The sequence below is a fragment of the Enhydra lutris genome, unplaced genomic scaffold (assembly GCF_002288905.1).
Source record: "Enhydra lutris kenyoni isolate GAN:26980312 unplaced genomic scaffold, ASM228890v2 scaffoldscaffold4, whole genome shotgun sequence".
In the NCBI taxonomy this organism is placed as follows: Eukaryota; Metazoa; Chordata; class Mammalia; order Carnivora; family Mustelidae; genus Enhydra; species Enhydra lutris.
In genome coordinates this window covers 47056184-47078551 of record NW_019154088.1, presented here as the reverse complement: position 1 = coordinate 47078551, position 22368 = coordinate 47056184, and the positions used below count along the sequence as shown (strand labels likewise).

The window sequence follows — 22368 nt, the reverse complement described above, 5'->3', positions numbered from 1 at the left end:
ACTATATGACTGTGGAAAAGGCAAAACTATGGAGTAAAAAGATGTGTTTGCCAGGGGTTAGTGGGGAGAAATGAATGAACAGAGCACAGACCAATTTTAGGGCAGTGAAATGATTTTATATGCTACTATAATGGAAGCTACATGCTGTTACACGTATGTCTAAACCCGTAGAATGTATATCACCAAGAGTGAACCCTAATGTAAACTTTGGACTTCCAGTGTGTGTTAGCTTGGCTGCTATAACAAAATATCACATACTGGATGGTTTGAAAAACAGACATTTATTTCTCCTAGTTCTAGAGACTGGGAAGTCCAAGATCAAGGCGTTGGCAGATTGGATTCTAGGTGGGGGCCCTCCTCCTGGCTCATAGATGGCTGCCTTCCCATTCCTCCTCTTTGCCCCTTCTTAGAAAGACAATAACCCCATCATGGGATTACCCATAATTACCCACCATTACCCTCATGACTTCATCTAATCCTATTTACCTCCTGAATACCCCACCTCCAAATACTACACTGACTGAGGATCAGAGTTATCAACATATGAATTTGGGGGAAACACGAATATTCAGTCTGTAACAGGGTGATAGTAAATGTTCTTGCTGTTCCCACGTGCTGGACTGTGTGAAAACCTCATCAAACCGGAAATTCCCATATAATCACATTAATACAATGAAAAAACAAGCGTGTGCACGTGTGTTCACACACACACAAGGTGGGCAGAGAGCATAACGTTTCTTAAAACTGCTTAAAAGAACTGCTTTTCTTTTGAAATGCTCTGATGTCAAAAAATTTTAACTTGTCAGATAGTATATACTATCCTGAAAATTATTCTATCTTAGTTTATACTATTTCTCTCATACACACATACAATATAATGCATTAGTGAAAGCATTACTTTGTGCCCAGAGAGAAGGCACAAAGTTCTAAAGAATAATTTTACACTTCTGTCCAAAGGCTAATCATTTTTAAAGGTGTGTGCGCAAAGATACTATTTGGGAAAAAATGTACCCTAACTTTGATGTGTTATTGACTATATTGTACTAAAGATGGTAATACTCAAAAGAATTATTCCTGACAATGGGAAGAATTTCCTGAGAATATCCATAATATAGATGGCCAGAAATCTTTTCCCTTGAGAACCAGATTAGAAACCTATTCTGTGAACCATCTGAAAAAAAACAAACCAAAAAACCTATCAACCCCTGCAGAGTTGTTTTTCAAACAGGGAGCCTGTGATGGGAGCTCAGAGAGGAAGTTATGAGGTGTTGCTGTCTTGCTGCTGAGGAGATCAGCAGCACAAAAGTTGATAGTAAAGCATCAGCTGGGGAGAAGTGAGGAATTAACACTGCTTGGCTTTGAGCCTTCAAAACAATTCTGGTTTAAGCGAACTTTTGGAGCTTGAAGGTAAAGATCAGAATGTTCTGCCCTTCCTACTAATGGGGCTCCTACCTCAGGACATACAAGTTCTCAAAGCAGCACAGTATAGTAAGTCAAAAGTTTTGTGTGCCACAGATAATAGATTTCTGTTGAAGCTTAAATGATAGTTTATTTTGAGGGGTTAATCCAACTTTTAACCTTCTAAGTGCGGTCCATATACACAATGGGATATTACTCAGTCATCAGAAAGGATGAATCCCCAACTTTTGCCATCATTGTGGATGGAACTAGAGGAGATTATGCTGAGTGAAATAAATCAGGCAGAGAAAGTCAATTATTATATGGTTTCACACGTAAGGAATAGCACGGAGGACATTAGGAGAAGGAAGGGAAAAATGAAGGGGGGAGAAATGGAGGGGGAGATGAACCATGAGAAACTATGACTCCAGGAAACGAACTGAGGGTTTTAGAGAGGAGGTGGGTAGGGTGGATGGACGAGCCCGGTGATGGGTATTAAGGAGGGCACATATTGATTGGAAGACTGGGTGTTATACGCAAACAATGAATCGTGGAACACTATATCAGAAACTAATGATGTACTGTATGGTGACTAATATAACATTTTGTTTTTAAAGTAAACCATTTCAAACCGGAAGTGCTTTTCTAAGAGGCCACGGAAGGCATCTGCATAATCTAGAATTGAAATTCACATGATCCACATTTTAAAAGATGTTCATTCCATTCACTCTCATCTATCACTGTCGAATAGGTTTTGATATTTTTCCCTTAAAAATGCTGGTAACAGAAGTTCATATAATAATTACTTCTGAGATGTATATTGCCTGAGAGATTCGTTTTCTAAATCTGTTATTCAGCCTAAAAATAGTAAAGAAAATTAAAAAAAAAGAAAAGAAAACTTACACTGAAATATTGTTTGCACCATCAACTCTAATGACTGGTTCACACTAATAAAACTAGGAAAATAGTATATCTATATAGTTCATATAATAAATAAAATGTAAGCACAAAGTATTTCAATACATAAATAAAAGCTTTACACATCCAAAATATGGTGTGTGTATATAAAATATATCTGTAAAATTTAATGAGCTACTATAAGCTACTATAATTATTATAAATTACATATTTATTTCAATATAGAAATATATTCTCTCTAATGTTTTAAATTTTAGGGATAACTTGAATGGTACTGTTATGGAGAATAATTTCATGTACTGAGCTTTTTAATAATTCACTGTTATTAGTAATTCAATGGAAGGGTATAACTGATAATAATGAGTAACTTCTTAATTATGGCAAAAGTACTGGTTGAAGGAATATAAAGACAGTGGGCCGTTTCCGTAGAGGCAGTTAATACTGACAGTCAGTGGAAAGAGAACATATGTCCAATATGGTGGGTCTTGAGGACCAGCTCTGTAGGATGGTGTGGGCCAAATAGCAGGGTTTCTATGCAGGTGACCATCTCATTTCATTACTTACAGAAACTACTTTAGGAGAATTCTTCCAAGGCAACAATGTATTTTAACGTGTCTGGGAAGTTAATACATCTACTGCTTCTCAATATTTAAAAGTCTGTATGATAAGTTAACCTCCACTTTAGATATTTTAAAACATGGTCTTTATATCTACCAATTTGGACAAATTAATGACTTAAGGGTAATGGAGAAACAGTTGAAGACATTTATTTTGCTCCTCAAGTAAAGGTGAGGAAAAGTTATGATGATGTTTAACGAGAGACTTTGCTAGGTAAGCACTGAAGGGCAAGAGGCCAGTACTGAACACATACTAGTGTTTGCCCATTTTATCATTTTGCCCAGATGGATCCGTTATTCAGGGAGACGTTTTTAAATAACTGGGTTATTTAATAAGAAGCTGTAGATAATTTTTTTTTTTGGAAGCTGTAGATAATTTTAAAGTGGCTTGAGAAAATCCATTCTTTCTGAAAGTTGATGTATAGTGTTTTTATCTATTATTATGTTGGGGGATTTCTATAGTCCTTGGGTTATTATCTCATTCTTGTCAAATTCATATAAACTTTCCAGTAAAGAGTACACAGTGAGTTAAAAATCTCTTACAACTGTACTTACTTTCAGAAAGTATATTTCTTCCTACAGCTTATTAGGAAATTAGTTTACAAATATAAATATAAATTAATTTTCCATTCACATCTTATTCCCACATATTCCATGACATATAATCACTTTAACATAGCATTTTTGCTTGAGATTTTATCTTCTAAATAAAGCCTCCAATTTGGGGGGGTAAATATACAGTCTGATTAAAATGTTTACACATGTTAAATATATAGAGTATATAACAATTTAATTGCTAGTGATCCACTGATACTTATTTTCTGTTTCTTCTTTTTGGGCTCTTTGTTCTTCCCGGTGATTAGCTGCAGTCCAAAATGTTATTTTTTTGACTACTTGTTGCAGAAGTTTAGGAGGTAATAAAGATATCTGACTTTCTAAAATTAAAGCATTTTTGCCAATGCAGTCAAGGCATGACCTGTAAACAAAACATAACGGAATTGTTAGTTTTTGAACCTGAAGTTATAAAATATTTATAGGTAAGTATTCTTCATAAAAATGATTATAAAATTTTTACATGATAATGTATTTCTTCTGTATTGTTTGGAACATGAGAAGATACATGTTCTTCCCAGAGCACCACAGTAATTACGTATTTTTATAGCATAGAGGCCATATCTGGCCAAAATCTAATAGAAACAGAAATTACAATTTACCATGGACCATGCATAATGTTATTTAAGCAGAAAAGACTCAGACTTAATATCAAAGCAGGGTAGTCTATAGCAGATGTTTTTTCATTTATCCTTCCAGTCCAATAACCATTTAATCTTCTCTGAGAACTAAATCTTTTTCTTCCATCACCCCAAGATGAAGTATCTAATACCCATTTTTATGCCACAGGACCTGGTCCGCCCCATCCCCATTCTGTAACTCACTGCACTGGCACACTCCACTTACACTGACCCAGGGAGAACAGGTCTGAGGAGAGGAATGAAGGGAACAGCAATATAGAAAGAGCCCAAGAGAGACCACCTGAGGTCCACCCTTTCTGGGTACCCTGTTCACTTGTCGCCTTTGATTCTCCTAGACAGTGTGTCCTTCCAAATACAGTTCCCTTTTTATCTTCAGCTATGTTGAAGAGGATTTCATATTTTAAAACCAAAAGAAACTTGCTTGAGAACTATCAAGAAAGCATCTATTTCAATGGATAATTTTTTTTTTAAGATTTTATTTATTTATTTGACAGACGGATCACAAGTAGGCAGAGAGGCAGGCAGAGAGAGAGGAGGAAGAGGCTTCCTGCTGAGCAGAAAGCCCGATGTGGGGATGTGGGGCTCGATCCCAAGACCCTGGGATCATGAACCGAGCTGAAGGCAGAGGCTTTAACCCACTGAGCCACCCAGGTGCCCCAATGGATAAACTTTTAATCAAAAAGGTAAGTAAATCTTTATAAAACCTTTTAAAGATAGATTCATTTGATTCTGCTGTAGTTAACCCCAGTTGTCATTTTATAAGGACTTACACTCTAGATATTTCAATCTTCTTCCTTACTTTCATGAAGCCTTTTTTCTCTACCCTGTGACAACTCTAAGGAGAGTGAAAAGCAAATGACACAAATCCTACACTTGATGTAAACTTAACTGGGCCACTCTGGTAACACAAGAACTCCCGCGCCCCTACCACGACCATGACAGGGGAAGGGAAGAGTTAGATAAGGAGATGGACTCCGTCATTACTATTCATTCACTGATGCAACAAGTATTAATTTGTGTGCACAACTTAGGAGGAGGAAGCCCAATTTTGAGGAAACCCCCATTTCAACTTTTTTTTAAAAAAGATTTTATTTATTTGAGACACAGAGAGAAAGCATAAAGGGGGAGGATAAGGAGCAGACAGAGAGGGAGAAGCAGATTTCCTGAGCAGGGAGCCTGATGCTGAGGCTCCATACCAGAACCCTGGGATCATGACCTGAGCTAAAGGCAGATGCTTAACTGACTGAGCCACCCAGGTGCCCCCCACTATTTCAACTTCCAAGGAGATTACAATTTAATGAAGATAAACAATGCTGTGACTAGGATAACATGAAATTTCCACACCAGATACAGGGTTCTAGGGGAATCAGAGAGGAAGAATAACCAGGACAACTGCAGCAAGGAAAACCTTCCAGATGGGACGTCCAAGCTGAGACCCTGAGGGTCTCAACAAATAAAAGTATTCCATGATAGAGGAACCACACCTGCAAAGCCCTAGAAATGAGAAATAAGATTTATTACAGAAACTGCAACTGAGAGGTTCAAATATAGCTCTGGCAGAGTATGAGGGGTCAGGGGACATGGCAAGAAATGAGGTAGAGAGATCTGTGGAGGCTGGGAACATCATGGTAAGGAATCTGCAGTTTGTCTAAGGGCAGTGGGAGCCACTGACTCATCACAGTGTAAAATGTGCATTTGCCTTGATCCACCAACATCCTTTGTAGAAATTTCCTCCTGAGAAGATATGCAAATTTTCCAAAAGCATATACAAGAATATTATACACATAATTTTTATAATAGCTCCAAATTTTAGATATCCTGAATACATATAAATAGACTAGTAAGTAAATTATAACTTCCATGAAATAGAATACTGTATAGCCATTATAAACATAAATGTAAATCTGTAACTCACTGAATGATTATATATCTACATAAAATATGCCCACAATATGAGTTTCAAAAGCAGACTATAAACAGGATGCATAATCCGACCCCTTATACCCAAGCGCGTGTGCACACACACACACACACACCCTGTGTATACTGCTTTCGCTAAGGTTTGAGGGACTTCTTAGCACGATTAAATCAACAACATTTTTCATTTTAAAGTGTGGAAGGATAAACATCAAACTGCTAACAATGATCATTGTAGATAACGGCTTTTTAAAAACCATTTATTTTTTCATATTGTATGAATTTTCTTGGTAGACACATTTTATTTTTTTATCAGAATAACAGGTATTTTAAAACTATGTATGTAACCGCGTGTACGATGAGCACGATCCCACAGATATATCAGATCATGTCAGTTCTTTGAGATGAGGAACCACAGCGTTTCCATCCTATTCGTCTTTCTTTTCCCCTACTAGCTCAACACCGTAAGTGCTAATGTCTGCTGACTGATAATTTTAAAATAAAAGAATGGCTCTGGCTGCGCTGCTGGCGGCAGGTTGTGGTGGATATGCCTCACACTAAGCCACTAAATTCCCGCTAGATTCAAGGTTTAGTTTTAGATTCAAGGCTTTTAAAATGAAGACTTTTTAAAAGTAACCTCCACACCCGAGGTGGGGCGCCAACTCACAACGTCAAGGTCAAGAGTCCGGGCTCCACCTACCTGAGCCAGCCAGGCGCCCCTTTTACAGTCTAGCTCTGGTGTCAGGGAGAAGCTGTGCTGGGGCGGAGGGTGCCACGCCGAAGCCTGCGGGGGGCCGCCTCCGTCCCAGCCTCCAACACCAGCGCACGCGGCCTGCCCTCCGGGTTTCCCGCGTCTCTCCGCCGGGGCCTCTTCCCCATCCCCGCTCCCCGCCCACCTGAGCTCCGTGCTTTCTGGAGCAGCGGCCACACGGCAAACACCCTGCCCGCGCCGGCACCCTCGCTCTAACTGCTCTCTCGGCCGCGGCTCCGGGCAGCCTTTGGAGAGGAGCGCAGCCCGCCCGCGGCTCGGCGAGCACCGTCCAGGGGCTGCCGCCACTGCTCGCGCTCCTGCTCCGACCCCGGGGCTGCGTCCCTCCGCCTGCCGGGCTCTCCTCTGTTAACGGATTGCTTCTCCCCGTCCCTGCGGACTTCGTGTGGAAAACCCGTTTAGTCTTCCCAACCTCACTCAGGACAGGGCCGCCTCCGAGATCTTCCACGTCCACCCTCTCCTGCGGGACCACCGCCTTGCGCCCGGCTCCTCCGCACTCCCTTCCTCCCCGCGCTGTTCCCGGTCCTCCAGGCGCCAGGGCCCCTCCGGCCTTACTTTTTTTTTTTTTTTTTTTTTAAGATTTTATTTATTTATCTGACAAACAGAGATCACAAGTTGGCAGAGAGGCAGGCAGAGAGAGAGAGGGAAGCAGGCTCCCCGCTGAGCAGAGAGCCTGATGCGGGGCTCGATCCTAGGACCCTGAGACCATGATCTAAGCCGAAGGCAGAGGCTTAACTGACTGAGCCACCCAGGCGCCCCCGGCTTTACCTTCTTTTGCTGCCCGCCCGGTGCGTCTGCACTTCGTGCTCTGGCCCACAACTGGACCCCTCGCCCCGCGTGCCTCGGTGACACTCAGCTCCCACAGGGGTGGACTCGGAGCCCTGTCCTTCCCGAGCTGACCACCCCGCAGCCTAGTGCGGCTGTAGCGGAGCCTGCGTGGGCTGACCTGCCCCCCCCCTTCCCCCCTTTCTCCCGCCCCCGTCCCGGCCCGTTCTCTTCAGCCTCGGAGGGGCCGCGAGTGCTCGGCTGTGTGACGGGGTCCTCGTCCGTACCTTCTCCAAGCCACCATGGAAGGGATCTCCAGTCTTCCCCGCACCTCTTACGTTCGTATGTCACCTCTCCTCCTTGTTCCCCGACGACCTCACTGCCAACTAAAACTTTCTCAGCGCCCTGTCCCCCACCCCCCAGCCAACAAATTCCTCTACTTTTATATTCCTACTTCCCTCATTTTAAAGCGTTCTTTCATCAACAACTGATTCAGTTAGCTGCTGACTAAAATCCGTCTTCTCAAGACCCTGCTCTGACAATTTTTCCTTCATTTTCTTGCGTTTCCAACAATTGGCTGCTGCTTCTCAGCATATAAACAAATACAGTCACCTTTCAACAGCGACAGGGTTAGGGGCACCCAGGTCCCATGCAGCAGAAAATCCACACATAACTTTTGACTCCCCCCAAACTTAATTACTAATAGCCTACCGTTGACTGGAAACTTTATGGATAACATACTCAGTTAATATACATTGTGTGTGTTATATGTTATATACTGTATTCTTACAATAAAGGAAACGGGAAAAAAGAAATGTTACTAAGAAAATCCTAGGAAGGGGGGCCTGGACGGCTCAGTCCTTAAAGTGTCTATCCAGCTCTGGTCATGATCCAAGGGTTCCTGGGGTCGAGCCCCACATCAGGCTCCTTGCTCAGCCAGGAAGCCTGCTTCTCCCTCTCTCACTCCCCCTGCTTGTGTTCCCTCTCTCGCTGTGTCTCTCTCTCTCTGATAAATAAGTAAAATCTTAAAAAAAAAAAAAAAAATCCTAGGGAAGGGGCGCCTGGGTGGCTCAGTGGGTTAAACATCGGCCTTCCACTCAGGTCGTGGAGATCAAGTTCCGCATCCACTCCCTGCTCAGTGAAAAAATCTGCTTCTCCCGCTCTCCCTCTGACCCTTCCCACTGCTCATTCTGTCTCAAATAAATAAAATCTTTTTTTTAAGATTTTGTTTATTTATTAGTCAGAGAGAGAGAGGGAGAGCGAGCACAGGCAGACAGAGTGGCAGGCAGAGGCAGAGGGCGAAGCAGGCTCCCTGCCGAGCAAGGAGCCCGATGTGGGGCTCCATCCCAGGACGCTGGGATCATGACCTGAGCTGAAGGCAGCCGCTTAACCAACGGAGGCACCCAGGCATCCCTCAAATAAATAAAATCTTAAAAAGAAAGAAAATCCTAGGGAAGAGAAAACACATTTACAGTGCTGTGCGGATTTATGGGGAAAAGCCTGTGTACAAGTGAACCTGTGCACCTCAGACATGTGCTGTTCAAGGGTCAACCCACTCCTCACTCTTCCTGTAGCCTTGCTGCTGCTTGGGAGAAATGACCCTTGTGATCATGGCCAAACACCACAGCATTTTTCGATCCAGATATTCTGTGACCTCTTTACAGTTAGTAGTCTCTCTGACTTCAGTTCTTTCCTCCCTCCGTTTTTCATTTCTCATTTCCAGTATCTCCTGGTTCACCTTTCACTTTCCTGGTCATTCTCTTGTGCCTCTTTTCCTCTAACTACTCAGATGTTGAGTTCTTAGCGCTCAGTTGTTGGCTTCATCCTTACTCTTAAAATTCTTCTTGGGCAGAGCTAGCACATGCCCATTTATACTTCAGTGATTCTTTTTTTTTTTTTTTAAGATTTTATTTACTTATTTGACAGGGAGAGAGTACGCACTAGTACGCAGAGTGGCAGGCAGAGAGAGAAGCAGGCTCCCCACTGAGCAGAGAGCCAGATGTGGGACTTGATCCCAAGACACTGGGATCATGATCTGAGCCAAAGGCAGGTGCTTAACTGATTGAGCCACCCAGGCACCCTATGATTTTTTTTTAAAGTAGGCTCCATGCACCAACATGGGGCTTGAACTCATGACTCTGACATGAGGACCTGAGCTGAGATCATGAGTTGGATGCTTAACCAACTGAGCCACCCGAGAGTCCCTATCCTCCAATGATTCTTTATGTCTATCCCAGATATCTCTCCATATACTTATCTAGTTAATGAATAGCTCCATTAAAGATGCCATAAGTACTTTAAGCTCAAAAGGCCCCAAACCAAATTCATCTTTCTAAGCCATCCTACCTTCAAACTCATTTCCTTCTTCATAGACTCTCTATTACTAATTCTTCCCTCTTCTTTTCCTACCAAGCCCATTCTACCTCCATCCCTTCTCCAGCTCCATGGCCACTTTCAAGATCAGTCCCATACTTTGTGTTTGACCACTGTAAGACTCTATTAACTTTCCTTACACAGTAATATAACCCTCTAATCTCTTATCCACATTGTTCTCAAAGGAGCTTTCTTATTTGTAATATGATCATCTCATTCCTCTGCTGCAAATTTTTCAGTGGTTCTTGATCTCCCACAAGATAATGTAAACTCATCTGCATGAAACACAAAGGCTCTAGATGATATATGGTTTCTGATTTCTTGTCGAACTCCCTACCTCATGCATATGTCTAGGAACGCTCAAAAATTCAGTTTCCAGAACATATATATTTGTGTATCTTGTACTAACACCCTTGCACTGCTTGTTTGTAGCAAACTGTCTCAAACTCTTCCTCTTCTGCAAAGACTCCCCTAACCCTCACCATCTTAACCACATGGGTAGAGGGTCTTCTTTGTCAGTAGTCCCATTAACTTCGTATATGCTTCTCTTAAAACAATTTTATTTTTCTTTTATAGTTGTTGAACACCTGCCTTCTATATTACTAGCAGTTTAAGGGAAAGAGCATTACTTTTCACTTCATAGTATAGTGCCGTCCCATGGCAGGCACTTGAATACTATATTTTTTGATCCCTGCATATAAAGAACTTACAATCTACTTAGGGAAAGTAGTTATGTTCACAGCAAAAGTTAAGTAACAATACAAGACAGTATAATCATGACATCTGCACTTTAGAACTATGGGGCACCTGGGTGGTTGAGTGGGTTAAAGCCTCTGCCTTCGGCTTGGGTCATGATCTCAGGGTCCTGGGATCGAGCCCCGCATCGCGCTCTCTGCTCGGTGGGGAACCTGCTTTCCCCCCTCTCTCTCTGCCTGCCTCTCTGCCTACTTGCGATCTCTGTCAAATAAATAAATAAAATCTTAAAAAAAAAAAAAGAACTATGTTGGGGTCTTCCAAAAATTCCTAAGTTCAGGCCACGCCCCAGACCAATTAAATCATAACACATGGGCGGGGAACACAGGCATCAATACTTTTTGAAGTTCCCTATGAGATTATATAACATGCAGTCACAGAAGGAACCATTGCAGTAATAGAAGGAGGGGTCTCTCTCTCAAATAAATAAAATCTTAAAAAAGCAAAACAAAACAAAACAAACTTGGTCACTGAGCAACTTTTACTTCACTCAAATCCTTCTTCCTGACCCTCACAGGAAGAAATGGGATTTTTTTTTTAAGATTTTATTTATTTATTTGACACAGAGAGAGAGAGATCACAGGTAGGCAGAGAAGCAGGCAGAGAGAGAGGGGGTAGCAGGCTCCCCACCGAGCAGAGAGCCCGATTTGGGACTCAGTCCCAGGACCCTGGGATCATGACCTGAGCTGAAGGCAGAGAGGCTTAACTCACTGAGCCACTCAGGCACCCCAAGAAATGGGATTTTTTTTTTTTTTTCACAATATTCCAACTAAACCTTGTAAACCTTGTTAAACCTTCCTTTTAAAGCAAGAATGTATGAGCTAAGACATTGTAAGTCACACCACCAATTTAATAACAGCTTTGGTGTTAAAAAAAAGAGAGAAATTCTACTAAATTAAATGCATATATATGTGTGTCTATTATTGGACACACTCTGATTTCAGAAAAGTTAAAATATGAAATATTTCAGGCTTAGAATCAAGGAAGTACAGTAAGCTTAATATTCCCATATAAAAATATGATTGTACTATATATTTTAATTTTTAAAAATCACATTGGTGTATGGTTCACTATTATAAGTTTGATTATACTTTTAGGAAGATATAAACATTTTCTTAAATTCAAGTCATAAACTACTTGAAAAGTTATCACACTTCTCAAAAAGGAAGATGAAAGAAATTATCATATCTTAATAGCATATACATATCATGTCTTTTTTTAAAAAATATTTTATTTATTTATTTGACAGACAGAAATCACAAGTAGGCAGAGGCAGGCAGAGAGAGAGGAGGAAGCAGCCTCCCCGCTGAGCAGAGAGCCCGATGCAGGGCTGGATCCCAGGACTCTGGGATCATGACCTGAGCCAAAGGCAGAGGCTTTAACCCACTGAGCCACCCAGGCACCCCTACATATCGTATCTTAATAGCATATAGTTATATGCTATTATACCTTAATATAATATATTAATATTTATTTTATATATATAGCATATACTAATAAGATATGATAATTTCTTTCATCTTCCTTTATTTATATGTATATAGCATATATATATGTATATATGTATATAGCATATATACATATATATATAATGAATTTACTTACCTGAGTAGTGAATAAGGCTGTGTTTGAAAGATCAATAAATCATTACAGTGGCCCTAATCAACATAAAAAAAGAATTATCAAGGTGTTTAAAGAATAAAAATGCATTAATAATTTAATATTTTTATTTTGTAAATGTAAAAGAAATTATAAGCAGCAAATAAATCTCTCCCCCTAGTTATTCATACACACACACACACACACCATACATATACACACACCTGCTAGCCACACAAACTTTGGGTAGGTCGCTACCATTTCTCAATGACCAAGTTTTTACCTAACCACAACATACACAATTGCAAATTTAAAATTCAGATACATGTTTTTCTCTTAGAACAATGAGCTCAAAACGAGAAAAGTAGTGATTTTCAAGCTTTTTTGTTTTTAAGGAGAACTTTTCTCTTCCAAATGACTCTTATTTTAAAATCTCTTTATCTTGTCTCTATTTTCTAGATGGTCCCAGGAGTCCCTGGGAATTCATTTGGAAATCTCTGATCCCAGAAGATTTTTTTTTTAAAACATTTTATTTATTTATTTGAGAGAAGAGAGAGACAGTGAGAGAGAGCATGAGCGAGGAGAAGGTCAAAGGGAGAAGCAGACTCCCCGTGGAGCTGGGAGCCTGATGTGGGACTCGATCCCGGGACTCCAGGATCATGACCTGAGCTGAAGGCAGTCGCTTAACCAACTGAGCCACCCAGGTGCCCCCAGAAGATTTTTTGAATAATGATTCTCTCATCTAAAAATTAATGTGGAAGAATCAACAGAAAAATGTCCCTAATCCTTTCAAATAAGCCTTTAGAATTTCATAATTTATGATCATGATTTTAATCAGGATTCCTGTTTTAATGATAAACTCTGTATCCTACCAATTTCTAGTGCCAAGAAAAAGAAGACAAACCACAAAATTCGCTTTTCAATTAAATGCAAAGTCGTGATTTTAATCTTTTGTTGAAACACTGAATTCTCACCCAAAGAAAGTTCTCAGACTTTCAATGTATGAAACGTTTAAATTGGAGGTTTCAAAACTGTAAAGTAAACCAAATCCCCTGGAGAGAAGCCAGCTCATTTCAGGGTTCGCCACTTGGCAGGCACAACTCTGGAGATAACTATGTCTAGAAAGATGTCGGGGAGAGTGCTGGCACCAACATGGCTGGATTCTGGCTGGTGCCTCCTGTCCCTGCCAGTTCTGAGTCCTGCTGTTCCCAGATGTCCTACACAAACCAAAGCAACCAATCCTGAGCTGCTGTCCCATCACAACACAGTAGGAGCGTGGCCACCTTGCTCTGAAATTCCCAAGGTGCAAGGAGTGAAAGAACAATACTCTCCAAATGCTTTTCATTTATTTATTTGACCTTAGTTTTATCAAATTTTAAAAGTGCAATGCTTTACTCTTAAATATAAGGTGGGTAAAGCTGTGGCAAAAGACACATAAAGTAAAAAGAAAGTACACTTAAAAATTTCAAGCTACTTTCTTCTTGATGGGAGAAGCTAGCACTGGTTTTCCAGTTATTAGGTGAGGTACCAATTTCATGGGGACTTACTACTATACTTAGTAGTTTACGTATACATTGTATATAGTCTTATGAAATATCAATTATAACTTGGAAATATTTTAATCTAATAAAATTACAAACACCCATACTATGGTGAGACTCAGAAAAAGAAGGTCTTTTAAAAGCTCTTAATAACTTGACTATGACGTTTGTCATTAGTCAAACTAATGAGTTTGATTCGTAAACTCAAAATATCCTGAAATACTTCCCAAAAGCTACTTGTTCTGAAGATTAATCACCCTATCAAGTAACATTTCATATTCTCCCATATTTGGCAATGTGGGAATATCAACAATTCTGCTGAATAGCCATTTAGTTAGAATAACAAAACCACTCAAAGAAAATAGTTAGATGTGAAATTTTCTTACTGTATCCAAGGAAAGTAAATCATCTTTGCTCCCACCAAATACCATTATTTCATTTTCTTTCCCCAAACAGGCTGTATGCCATAACCTATAATTGAAAATTATAAGCAGAGTAAAATACTATGAAGAAGGAAACTATATATGACATATAAATCAATTTTAAACTGCACACTTCACATTTAATCTATTTCAAAATGGGCATGATTGAATTTGAACCTTTGGCATATCCTAAAAGAGATTTTGAAGATTCCTCTAGAATCACTAAACCATTAGATTCTCATTAAATCACATCAATTTAAGGAGATGACCCCTAATAATTCTTTTCTATTATATCCCCCAACCTTTTTCTAGCCTCTTCATCTTATAGATATTATCAGTGAAATAAAATTAATTAAAAAGGAACTGATCATCCTATTGCTGAAAAATGTAATTTTTCCCTAATTTTCTTATTATTATCTGCCATGTTCCTGTTTTCATCATTTTTGGCTTTTCTTTCCTGTTCTCTGTTCCCCATCCCCTAACAAACCCAACTTGGCTGTCCCTTCATGTTTACACTGTCACACTACTTATCACTTTGGGCAAAGAATACCAGAATTGTTCCTTATTTTTCTGTCTCTAGTCTCTCTCAGCTACACTTGGCTGTAAATAATATTTTTGAAATGTTTTTAACCATGGACATGTCCTGCTCAGGAAGCAACTGTGCCATTTTTCTCAGCCTCATATGCATGATCAACAATTATTTCTTTTTCTCATAATTCTTAATTCTTGGCCCCTCCCACTGCAATGAACCCTCTCTTCCTCCCAAGTTCATTTATCTGCATCCCCTAAGAGAAAATCTTATCTGTCTGTAGGCTTTTGCTCACCCCATTTCTTATGATTAAGATGATAAGTCATTCTTTCAGGGCCTTAAGCACAGGTTCAAAATCTCCAGGAATCATCCAAATACCCAAACAAACCGGCTCGGTTACCCTCCCTGGTTAGCACCTTTGAAGATTTCCATGTTCGTTTTATAATCTTCTGACTTACATTTGGAGAGAAACTGCTCTATATACTACTTTAATTATCTGATGTGTGGATCTTCTAAAGGTCCACATGTGAGGTCCTTAGATCAAAACTTGCCAGTGGTGTGCTGGAAGGGGCTTACCGGGTCGGTGAAACCAAGTCTGCCTGTCTCTGTCCAAATCCACGTTCAGTGCCATCTCGGTGGGAGCCTGAAATTGGCCATGGTGGGAACCAGCAAATACTACAAATTAGGGCTTTTTTGTTTTGTTTTTCCTGGAAAGCAGTCAGTTTAAGCCTTTACCAGCACACCACTGCAACTCGGGAAATCTAATTTTATGCTTCTCTTTAAAAATGCCTAAATATGGTGCTCTGCGTCCGGGGGGGGGGTCAAAAACTCTAACAAAAGGAAATGCAAAAAACCACCATAATTTATTCAATTATTAAATAAGTTATCTCGTAGGAGTAGAGCATCTAATGTTCTTTTGGAAATGGTCTGATAGCTCACAGTCATCTCTCATTTCACATTATTTACAAAGCATAAACATATGTTTGATAAAATTCAGTACTTTGGGGAGCTCTAAGTCTCAGGACAAAAAAGTACATGTAAAGTTCCCAATTTTAGAAGATAAATCGAGAATTTTACAAAGTCATTGCTTTGACTCTGAATTTTGATGACTTCCCTTAATAGACCAAATTACTGAAGCAACAGACACCCCAGTTACACATTATTACTTATTTTATTACATCACTTATTTTTAGTACATTTATCCTTTTCACTTAACTCCCACAAGTGCAAACAGTAGGATTATGCACAATTTTCTACATCAAGTACTTCCCTCAAACGATCACTCACACATTCAATGACAGTTGCACTCGGCACCCAGGATAGAACTGAGTCATAAGGGATTTTGTTTCGGAAATGCTCTGCCCAATTCTCCAACTTATATGTTAGAACATAAATTGATGTAAGTCTTCATTGACACCCAGATTATGGTGCGAGCTTGGGGACGAGGAATTGGATAAAGGAAGTGGAATACAAGGAACATTTAATTTCTGGGAGAGAAGGCCATGTGTAACCTCGGCAACAATCATGGGATCCATCAGGAAGTACTGGAGGCTCCATAAGTCAATGCTTTGTTGGACTTCTTTTATAGACATGTTATAAAAAAAGGTCCTTGCTGACAGCTACTTATCCAGGCAGTTAGATATGGCTAGAAAGATGGCCTTTCAACCAAGCCTTGCTCTAACTAAGGTGTGACCTGGAGAAGAGTGTGCAATGCTACAAAATGGTGGTTTTCAAACCAGGGCTGATTTTGCCCCCAAAGGACATTTGCCTATATCTGAAATAGTTTGATTGTCACAACTCCAGATGTGTGTGTGAGGGGGGCACAGTACTACTAGGCTCTAGTGGGTGAAGGCCAAAAATACCACTAAACATCCTCCAGGGCACAGGACACCCCTAGTAACAAAGAATAATTTGGTCCAAAATGTCAATTGTGCCGAGGTTGAGAAACCCTGCTGTAGGATTACAAGAGGAGAATTGGGCCATTTACATTTCAAATTATAACTTGAAACAGCACAAAATGTATTTAGATGTTAAGTAAATTCTCACTCATAAAAAATTAGTACACATACATATATATATATGTTCTCCTTACACTAAACTGTATCCCACCTGTTCTCCTCCTCACCTCATACCTGAAGATAGATTTGCCTCTGTCTTATCTGCCTTAGGGAAACTCTGGCCTGGACTTCATCATCGAAGAACACTGGAAAGCCTTTCCTGCCTTGATTTTGGTGACATCTAGCTTGCAACCTGATGTTTGTCTATAGACTGATAGTTTATGTCCTCTCACAGCTGCTCTAAACTTATCACCTAAACATTCTAATAAAGCATATTATTTACATGACACATCAGCTGAATTCAAAGAAATCTCTTTACATAGCTCAGTTCTAACTAATATCATCATTAATAATAGTTGTGTTGCTCTAAATACTTATTAAGGATTGAATTATAAAATAGGAGCAATTTAAAAATTAAACATATTCTTTTTTTTTTAAATTAAACATATTCTTACTAACACTTTGGTCCAAAATTACTGCAGTCATACATTCAAACAACTGAAAGAGAACTAAGAGCTTCTTTAGTCCAACTCCCTCATTTCACGGGATGAAAAAATTAATGCTCAGTTTCTTTAAGTGACTTTCCCAAAGCCAAAAAGCTAAGTAGTAGCTGAGCAAGGACTAGAACACTGGGTTCCCATATCTTAATATACAACTCTTTAAGTTGAAAAATGCATTTCAAAAGATCCAAATTGCTAAAATAATACATTTCAATGAATTTTTACACATGAAAATATAAGAATCACATATGTAATTATGATAAACTCTAACTGTTTTATGCATATTAATACAAATATAGACACTGAAAGATATACAAATTCCTTCAGGCCTTTTTCTCAAGTAACTTAATTGTCATTTATTAAACTTCTGAAATGCACACGATTGAGTTAACTTCACACTTGTATACATAATCTATAGCAAAAAAATTTCTGAAATACATGGCATGCAAAAGGGTAAAATCTATTACTAACTGTAATGATTATAATGTGTTGAATTATATTTTTATTATACTATTCTCTCAAATTAGAAAAAAAAGTATTACAATTCTAATGTGGCTTTCTTTGTACAGTTGACCCTTGAACAACACAGGGGTTGGGGCAGTGATACCCCCAGAACTGAAGACTGACATACGATTTTTGGCTCCTCAAAACTTAGGTACTAATAGCTAACTGTTGCTCAGAAGCCTTACCAATAACATAAATCCAATTAATACATATTTTGTATGTAATATGTATTATGTACCGTATTCTTACAATAAAGGAAGCTAGAGAAAAGAAAACATTATAAAAAATGAATAAATAAATAAAAAGCTAAATCAGACCTACAAATACAGAGAACAAAGTGGTGACTGAAAGAGGAAAAGGGAGTGGGGAGGATGCGCAAAACAGGTGAAGGGGATTGGGAGATACAGGCTTCCGGTTATGGATGAGTAAATCATGGGAATAAAAGGTACAGCATGGGAATACAGTCAGTGACACTGTGGTAGCGTTGCATAGTGACAGATGGCTCCTACAACTGTGGCGAGCATAGGTTAATGTATAGAGCTGTTGAATCACCATGTTATACACCTGAGACTAATGTAACATTGTGTGTCAACTACTCACATTTTAAAAAAGAGAATGTTATTAAGAAACTCATATGGAAAATACATTTATAGTACTGTGTACATTAAAAAAAAATGTATGTAGTAAGTGGATCCATGTAATTCAAACTTGTGTTGTCAAGGATCAATTGTAGTATGATCATATATTGTTTCTACAACTTTTACTCTATAATATATAACAAATAATTTACATGTCTTTTTTTTAAAAAGTTCATATTAATGACTACATCAGTTAATTAAAATAATAATCTGCCATCTATTGATCAACTTTAAAGTAATTTTCTTATTAAATTGCAAAAAACCTCTTCTAAAAACAAATAACTACTAAAGCCAACCCCATTCTTGTCTACTTATCAAAAATATTAACATTATTTGATGCTTCCAATTTCTTAGCCTTTTCATATTATCAGGCAAGATTACACATTTACCTAAAAGAGTAACATTTTTAAGTATGCAAACATGGATGAAAACAGAATAGACCATATCTAACAATCAGACATAATTAAAATGAAACTACTTAGGTAACATCTAGCTTATTTGAAAGATATCTTTCTTGATTATTTACAATTTTAATGACAAACACTATAAAATCAGTGCTATATTTTAATACTTCAGAAATTCTTAACTATTTTACTAGTCATTAACTTCTAGAGTTACCTGGGTCTTGTTTTAGGTAAGTGTGTAAGTTGTTTCCAACCATTTGTTATGACATTATAAATCCAACCGTCACCTGCAATTATGACAGTTCAGAAAGTAAGATTAGGTCTTTAGTATAAAATTTAAACTTTTTCCCAAATTTATCATGCTATATTTATACAACTGTCTTTTTTTGTGTGTATGTATATTTTCTCACAAAAATTTTCAGAAATATACACAGGTAGAATGGCCATGATATGCACCATATGGCCATGACATGCACCCTCACATACCCCAAATTCAACAACTATCCAGGTTTTGTCACACGTGCTCCATTTATCTCTTTTTTGTTATTCTTGTGGCTCAGTTACTTTAAAGCAAATCTTAGCTCTCCTGTCATTTCCCCCATATATACTTCAGTAAATATCACTTTAAAAAATACATTGTTTACAGAACCACAATGCCGTTATCTCATTGCCACAATGCCATTATCATAGTCAACAAAATTAATTCTTGGTATCATATAATATCCAGAAACTAAGCTGAGTCTGTACAGGAGGACTCCGACTGGACTAAGAGTTAGGACAGGGAATTCCCCACATGTCCATGACTAAAAACACCAAATAGGAATTAAAAACATTAAAGCTCAGGGCTCCTGGGTGGCTCAGTTGGTTGAGTGACTGCCTTTAGTTCAGGTCATGATCCCGGACTTTTAGGATCGAGTCCTGCATCGGGCTCCAAGCTCCTTGGGGAGTCTGCTTCTTCCTCTGACCTTCTCCTCTCTCATGCTCTCTCTCACTCATTCTCTCTCAAATAAATAAATAAAATCTTTTAAATGAATAAATAAAAATAATAAAAACATTAAAGCTCAAAAGACATGATATTAAACAACCCCTACTGAAACAAATAGATGTTAGTTTTTTATTAGACTCCAAATCTCTTTTAATTAAAAACCTTCAAATTGGAGAAGCATAATAATTTGCAATACCTAGCACCCCTACTAGAAACTCCTCTGTTTCCCTAGCCAACCTCTGGAGTCCCTTTGCTGCTTGACTCATAGTTGATGATCAATAAATTGCTGTTGAAAAATAAAAAGTTGTTTCCAGATCCTATATGGAAGTGTATAAATGAGGTTTCTTATTAAGAAAACCTCTCTAGTCATGGAAAACTTCTGAGTTAAGAAAACACAAAATACCTAACATCAAACTAGAGAGTGGATATTCTTAAGTCATTTGTCTATCCTGATGCCACAATTTTACTGCTGGAAAAACAAAAACAAAACCCCAGCATTACAAAACCACAGCCGTTGGAATCAGCAATGACAGGAGTTTAAAGTTTCTGGCTAAGCACTTTCCTTTATAGTTCTGGAACAAAAAGAGAAGCAACTGGCCTTCCCACCTTATATTTCCAGAGCCTTCTGGGGAAGACTGTTCTTCTAATCCCCATTCTAGGCTACAATGTAAGTATCTAGATCAAAAATCAGGAAGGCACTGAACCACAGAATATTATAGTTGAAAGGGGCTTTAATTCATCTAGCTTCAACTACCCTTCCTTTTCTATATACCTAGGAAACAGGAGAACATGGAGAGCCAAAGGTACTAAAGCAAAGGGGTCTTCTAATTCTTAATGAAAGCATACAGTTGGGGATAAACGTAAACCAGAAAATGAAAGAAAGAGAGAAAGGAAGAAAGGGAGGGAGGGAGGGAGGGAGGAAGGAAGGAAACTTATATATCAAATACAATTAAGAAAAAAGAATGAGATAATAATTGTAGGCTAAACTTTAATTGACTTACTTAATGGAATATTGTCTGCACTTAGTCCACCAAATAGAAAAAGTTTATCATCAGCTATTGGTGTTAAAGTATGCCATGACCGATGTTTGGGGTTTTCTCCATTAACAGGAATCCTGTGGTAAGGGGGAAAAAAAAATCTAGTTACTGTGTTAGTCAAAATGAAAGGTTTCCGATCAGCTCAGATTAAGGTAAAAAATTGCCTCATACTTTTTTTAAAAAAGCTGCTTTTACTATCTCCAGCTGCATTAAGGTTAAGATTTCAAAAACATTCTTGGGGCGCCTGGGTGGCTCAGTGGATTAAGCCTCTGCCTTGGCTCAGGTCAGGATCTCAGGGCTCTCTGCTCAGCAGGGAGCCTGCTTCCCCCTCTCTCTCTGCCTGCCCCTCTGCCTACTTGTGATTTGTCAAATAAATAAAATCTTTTTTAAAAAATTCTTAAATGCTTAGATGAATTTAGACAATCTTTTCATTTAGCTCTATGCCACTTGGTCACAGAACACAGACTGAAAATTACAGTCAGTTCTCAGTGCGTGCTTCATATCATGTCGTTTAATCCATATAACTTCTTAAGTTTTTCAACATAATTATTTTTTATGTCTGTAACTTTTTACTGTGGGCCCATGTTTAATTTTATATTTTTAGCTGATTTCCTCAAGGATATTATGGGATTTGGGTGCTGTTGCTTTTACTTTGGTTTACTTCCCTTACAATTTCCCAAAGCTTCTTTACCTGAAAATGCTAGCTACTCTAGCTTTAAAATAAAAGTATGCAGGGGTACCTGGATGGCTAAGTCAGGTAAGCAGCTGCCTTTGGCTCAGGTCATGGTCCTAGAATCCCAGGATAGAGGCCCATGTCAGGCTTCCTGCTCAGTGGGGAATCTGCTTCACCCTGTCCCTATGGTCCACCCCCTTCATTATCGAGCTTTCCCTGTGTCTCTCTCTCAAATAAATGAATAAAATCTTTAAAATAAATAAATAAATAAAAATAAAATAAAAATAGGTCTGCGTGGCTTGGTCGGTTAAGCGTCTGCCTTCTGCTCAGGTCATGATCCCAGGGTCCTGGGATCGAGCCCAGCATTGGGGTCCCTGCGCAGTGGAGAGTCTGCTTCTCCCTCTGCCTCTCCCCCCACCCACCCTGGCTTGTGCTCTCTCTCTCACTCACTCTCTCTTAAATAAATAAAGTCTAAAATACAAAACAAAACAAAAACAAAGACATCACAAGAAAAGAAAATGAGAGACCAATATTGGTCATGAACATAGACGCAAAAATCCTCACTCACCAAAATATTAGTAAATCAAATCCAAAAACTTAAAAGAATTATACATCATGACCAAATAAGACTTATACCCAGTATACAAGGCTGTTCAACACTCAAAAAGCAGCTAATGGAATCCACCATATCAATAGGCTAAAGAAAAATCAAATGA

General features: G+C 38.9%; 1 protein-coding gene across 1 annotated transcript in view; it reads right to left on the bottom strand.

The window, feature by feature from the left end:
• Window positions 1–3285: 3285 nt before the first annotated feature.
• The window catches only part of LOC111140042 (kelch domain containing 1), a 50260-nt gene continuing 31177 nt past the window's right edge, over window positions 3286–22368 (bottom strand). The window contains exons 9-13 of the mRNA XM_022492419.1: window positions 20944–21056; window positions 19172–19244; window positions 14290–14374; window positions 12369–12421; window positions 3286–3909 (exon numbers count right to left, since the gene is read on the bottom strand). Coding sequence (XP_022348127.1) covers window positions 3723–3909; window positions 12369–12421; window positions 14290–14374; window positions 19172–19244; window positions 20944–21056 — 511 coding nt within the window. The 3' untranslated portion in view covers window positions 3286–3722. The remainder of the gene's footprint in view (window positions 3910–12368; window positions 12422–14289; window positions 14375–19171; window positions 19245–20943; window positions 21057–22368) is intronic.